Consider the following 6,000-nt stretch of genomic DNA (forward strand, 5'->3'; position numbering starts at 1 on the left):
CTTTTTCCATTGAGAGTAGGGAAGATTCAAACAAGAGGACATGATTTGAGAATTAAGGGACAGAAGTTTATGGGTAACGTGAGGGGGAACTTCTTTACTCAGAGAGTGGTAGCTGTGTGGAATGAGCTTCCAGTGGAAGTGGTGGAGGCAGGTTCGATTTTATCATTTAAAAATAGATTGGATAGGTATATGGACGGGAAAGGAATGGAGGGTTATGGTCTGAGTGCAGGTAGATGGGACTAGGTGAGAGTAAGTGTTTGGCACGGACGAGAAGGGCCGGGATCGCCTGTTTCCGTGCTGTAATTGTTATATGGTTATTCATGAATTTGTCAATCTCGGCTCTAAAAATACTCAATGACTTGTGGCCTCCACAGCTGTCTGCGTCAATGAATTCCACAGATTCACCACCCTCTGACGAAATAAATTCCTCCTCATCTCCTTCCTAAAATAACTTCCTTTAATTATGAGGCTGTGCCCTCCGGTCCTAGACTCTCCCACTGGTGGAAACATCCTCTACACATCCACTCTATCCAGGCCTTTCAGTATTTAGTATGTTTCAATGAGGTGCCCACTCATCCTTCTAAACTCCAGCGAGTACAGGCCCAGTGTCGTCACACGCGCATCATAGAGTCACTGTGTCATAGAGCGATATGCGAATGGCGGTGTAGTGTAGCTGGGACATTGTTGGCCGGTGTGGGCAAGTTGGGCCAAAGGGCCTGTTTCCACTGGAAACAGGCCCTTCGGCCCATCTTGGCCACACCGGCCAACAATGTCCCAGCTACACTAGTCCCACCTGCCCGCATTTGGTCCATATCCCTCCAAACCTGTCCTATCCATGTACCTGTCTAACTGTTTCTTAAACGTTGGTGCAGTCCCAGCCTCAACGACCTCCTCTGGCAGCTTGTTCCATACACCCACCACCCTTTGCGTGGAAAAAGTTGCCCCTCAGATTCCATTTAAATCTCCATTAAAGCCGCCCCTTCACTTCAAACCTATGTCCTCTGGTCTTCGATTCACCTAATCTGGGCAAGAGATACCCGTTCCTTCTCTCCAGAGATGCTGCCTGTCCCGCTGAGTTACTCCAGCATTCTGTGTCTATCTTCTCTGCATCTATTCCTCTCAGAAACATAGAAACATAAGAAAACAGGTGCAGGAGTAGACCATTCGGCCCTTCGAGCCAGCTCCGCCATTCAATATGATAATGGCTGATCATCCTAAAACAGTAGCCCGTTCCTGCTTTCTCCCCATATCCTTTAATTCCGTTAGCCCTAAGAACTATATCTAACTCTTGAAAACATCCAGTAAATTGGCCTCCACTGCCTTCTGTGGCAGAGAATTCCACAGATTCACAACTCTCTGGGTGAAAAAGTTGTACTTCCCCTTTTCCCAACTTGACACCAATCAGATAATAATCTGCTTCCTGTTTTTGGAAACAGGCCCTTCGGCCCAACATTTTTCCTCATCTCAGTTCTAAATGGCCAACCCCTTATTCTTAAACTGCAACCCCTGGTTCTGGACTCCTCCAACATGGGGAATATTTTTCCTGCATCCAGCCTGTCCAATCCCTTAAGTAAGGATTTTATGTGTTTCTCTAAGATCCCGTCTCATCCTTCTAAATTCCAGTGAATACCAGCCCAGTCGACCCATTCTTTCATCATATGTCAGTCCCGCCATCCCGGGAATTAACCTGGTGAACCGACGGTGCACTCCTTCAATAGCAAGAATGTCCTACCTCAAATTAGGAGACCAAAACTGCACACAATACTCCAGGTGTGGTCTCACTAGGGCCCTGTACAAGTGCAGTAGGACCTCGAGATAGACACAAAAAGCTGGACCGGCAGCATCTCCGGAGAGAAGGAATGGGTGACGTTTCGGGTTGGAACCCTTCTTGCACCTCCAGAGACAGACTACGGGCGCTGTCGGTACGGAGTTTGAACGTTCTCCCCGTGACCTGCGTGGGTTTTCTCTGGGTGCTCCGGTTTCCTCCCACACTACAAAGACGTGCAGGGTTGTAGGTTAATTGGCTTCAGTCTTCTTCTTCTTCTTTCGTGTCCATCTTCCATGTTTCAAATGTTGACATCGCTGTCTGGACAAGCTAGATGCAGGAAAAATGTTCCCAATGTTGGGCGAGTCCAGAACCAGGGGCCACACAGTCTTAGAATAAAGGGGAGGTCATTGAAGACTGAGGTGAGGAAAATACTTTTTCACCCAGAGAGTTGTGAATTTGTGGAATTCCCTGCCACTGAGGGCAGTGGAGGCCAAGTCACTGGATGGATTTAAGAGAGAGTTAGATAGAGCTCTAGGGGCTAGTGGAGTCAAGGGATATGGGGAGAAGGCAGGCACGGGTTATTGATAGGGGACGATCAGCCATGATCACATTGATTGGCGGTGCTGGCTCGAAGGGCCGAATGGCCTCCTCCTGCACCTATTTTCTATGTTTCTATCTTTCTATGTTTCATCGTCCGTCCTGAAAAGGACGCAAGCTTCCGGCGACAATCAGTGGGAAGCCATCGCTTGTTGCAATAGAGGGGTTGCAATAAGGGGTTGGACAGGCTAGATGCAGGAAGATTGTTCCCAATGTTGGGGAAGTCCAGGACAAGGGGTCACACAGTTTAAGGATAAGGGGGAAATCTTTTAGGACCGAGATGAGAAAAACATTTTTCACACAGAGAGTGGTGAGTCTCTGGAATTCTCTGCCACAGAAGGTAGTTGAGGCCAGTTCATTGGCTATATTTAAGAGGGAGTTAGATGTGGCTAAAGCAGTGGTTCTCAACCTTTTTTCAGTGATGTACCCCCTGTGAAATATTTTTTCAGCCAAGTACCCCCTAACCAGCGCAAAAATATTTTAAAATCTCACGTACCCCCTGGAGTGCCTTCACGTACCCCCAGGGGTACGCGTACCCCCATTTGAGAACACCTGGGCTAAAGGGATCAGGGGGTATGGAGAGAAGGCAGGTACAGGATACTGAGTTGGATGATCAGCCATGATCATATTGAATGGCGGTGCTGGTTCGAAGGGCTGAATGGCCTCCTCCTGCACCTATTTTCTATGTTTATATGTTTCTATGATGGTGGTAGCAGAATTAGCTCGGGATACTTCCAGTTTCCAGCCCCCGCGACGTGGATGCTTCTGCTGTGGTCAAAATTGTAAATTGTCCCAAGTGCACGTGGGATGGTGTGCCTTGAAGCTACGCTGCATTGCACTGTGATCTTGATTGTGTACACGGGCGTTGCATATGTGGTGCATTAACCCGCTCGTCCCTGCCTTGCAGATGATAGCGGAGAATATGAAGAGGAAGTGCAAGTGCCACGGGACGTCGGGTAGCTGCCAGCTGAAGACCTGCTGGCAGGTGACGCCGGACTTCCGCATGGTGGGCGGCCTGCTGAAGCTGAAGTTCCACAACGCCACCCTGATCAGAGCGCACAACCGCAACGCCGGGCAGGTGGACCACCCGCACCACCCGCACCACCCGCACCACCAGCACCACCCCCACCGCCGGAGGTCCACTGCCGCCACAGCCACAGCCGCCGCCGGGCTGGTCTTCTTCGAGGACTCGCCCAACTTCTGCGAGAGCGAGCCCGAGATGGACTCGGCCGGCACCCGCGGCCGTATCTGCAACAAGACCAGCCCCGGCCTGGACAACTGCGAGAGCCTGTGCTGTGGCCGTGGCCACAACATCCTCCGCCAGTCACGCAGGGAGCGGTGCAACTGCAAGTTCCACTGGTGCTGCTACGTGGCATGCGACGAGTGCAGGGTGACCGAGTGGGTGAGCGTGTGCAAGTAGAGGCCCCCGGCTGCGGAGAGACGAGGACGCACACTCACTCACACTCGCACGCACACACACTCGCACGCACACGCGCACACACACTCGCACGCACACTCACTCACACTCGCATGCACACGCATGCACACACACGCACGCACGCACACTCGCACGCACACAACACATGCACTCACACTCGCATGCACACACGCACACTCACATGCACACACGTGCACACACACATTCACACTCAAACGCACATACTCACACTCGCATGCACACACGCACACACACATGCACACTCACACACACACTCAAACACACACACTCACACTCGCATGCACACATGCACACACACATGCACACTCACACACACACACTCACACTCGCATGCACACACGCATACAATTCACACACATGCGTGTATGCGTACACCCTCACACTAGCAAACACATCCAAACACACACATACTCACGCACACTAACGCGAACACACACACTCAAACACACTCAAACACACACACACGCATTCACACGCACACACACTCAAACACACTCACATGCACGCACACATGCATACACACACACACACACACACACACACAATGTGCACATACACATGAAGTGCACACACTGGTGCGCAAGCACACAAACACACACACGCGCGCGCACATACACAATACACACACAATGCACGCACGCACGCAATGCACACACACAATGCACACACGCACACACACACACACACACACACACACACACACACACACACACACACACACACACACACACACACACACACACACACACGCGCGCCTGCATGCATGCACGAACACACACAATGCACACACAAAGAACGTTATTGACAATCTAAGCCTAGAAGAGCAAAGGAACAACAAAAACAAAAACTTTGAGGTACCGAACCTCAAAATGGTGCCATGTCTCAAATGGACGCCTGCACTGGCTCATTATAGACCCCCCAGCGATCGTCTGGTCAAACTATTTCGCTTGAAGCCAGTCCGCAACTCCCTGCTGAGTGATGGCCGCCCACACCCTGGCCCAGAGCAAGTGCTTTGCCATCTAGGTGAGAGAAGAGGTTTGCGTCGTGGACAGTGCGGGGGGGCGGGGGGGGAGAGAGCTCGCTGGGCTCGGAGACTCAAGAAAAGAGAGAGCGGGGAATGAAAAACTTCAAAGACTTTTTGGAGAAGAAAATGCCAAGAGAACCGAGGGGCGGCAGAGGAACATTTTCCCAACCACATTTTCCCTCAAAAAAAAAAATCCACAATTCTGTAACTATTTGGAGTTGCGTTCGTCCTTGTTGTATAATGCATCATAAGTTATTTTAATATGACCAATGCTTTTTACATTTTTTTCCGGAAGTGTTCGCTTTACATGTGTCAAAGTACAGTGTTGGTATTAAAAAGGAACTTCAAGTTACTAATACATCGCAGCTCCTTGCACTGATTGTCAGGCCACGTCAATTGTTAAGAAAGATCTTATTTAAATAAACGCTAATTGGAGGAACTGCATCTCATATTTCGCTTGGCCAGCTTTCAGCCCAGTGGTAAGATTCTAGATTTCTCTCATTTCAGGTAGCCCCGGAATTCCCTCACTCTCTATCCCTCCTCCATCCAATTGGCGCAACAGCTTCTTGTTTTCAACCAGCAAACAATAGACAATAGACAATAGGTGCAGGAGTAGGCCATTCGGCCCTTCAAGCCATTCGCACGCCATTCAATGTGATCATGGCTGATCATCCCCAATCAGTACCCCGTCCCTGCCTTCTCCCCATATCTCCTTGACTCCGCGATCTTTAAGAGCCCTACCTAGCTCTCTCTTGAAAGTATCCAAAGAGCCGGCCTCCACCGCCCTCTGAGGCAGAGAATTCCACAGACTCACAACTCTCTGTGAGAAAAAAGGTTTCCTCGTCTCCGTTCTAAATAATTAGAACTCCCGCTATATTTAAGAGGGAGTTAGATGTGGCCCTTGTGGCTAAAGGGATCAGGGGGTATGGAGAGAAGGCAGGTACAGGATACTGAGTTGGATGATCAGCCATGATCATATTGAATGGCGGTGCAGGCTCGAAGGGCCGAATGGCCTACTCCTGCACCTAATTTCTATGTTTCTATGTTTCTAAATGGCTTACCCCTTATTCTTAAACTGTGAGGGCGTATGTTTAAGAAGGAACTGCAGATGCTGGAAAATCGAAGGTAGACAAAAATGCTGGAGAAACTCAG

General features: G+C 50.0%; 1 protein-coding gene across 1 annotated transcript in view; it reads left to right on the forward strand.

Moving 5' to 3' along the window:
• The window catches only part of wnt10a (Wnt family member 10A), a gene marked incomplete at its 5' end in the record, with an annotated part of 49,009 nt that extends 45,122 nt beyond the window's left edge, over window positions 1–3,887 (forward strand). Inside the window, one exon of the mRNA XM_033023513.1 lies at window positions 3,273–3,887. Within this exon, the coding sequence (XP_032879404.1) occupies window positions 3,273–3,785 (513 nt within the window). The remainder of the gene's footprint in view (window positions 1–3,272) is intronic.
• Between the last annotated feature and the right edge of the window lie 2,113 nt (window positions 3,888–6,000).

The sequence above is a fragment of the Amblyraja radiata genome, chromosome 7 (genome assembly GCF_010909765.2).
Source record: "Amblyraja radiata isolate CabotCenter1 chromosome 7, sAmbRad1.1.pri, whole genome shotgun sequence".
NCBI lineage: Eukaryota > Metazoa > Chordata > Chondrichthyes > Rajiformes > Rajidae > Amblyraja > Amblyraja radiata.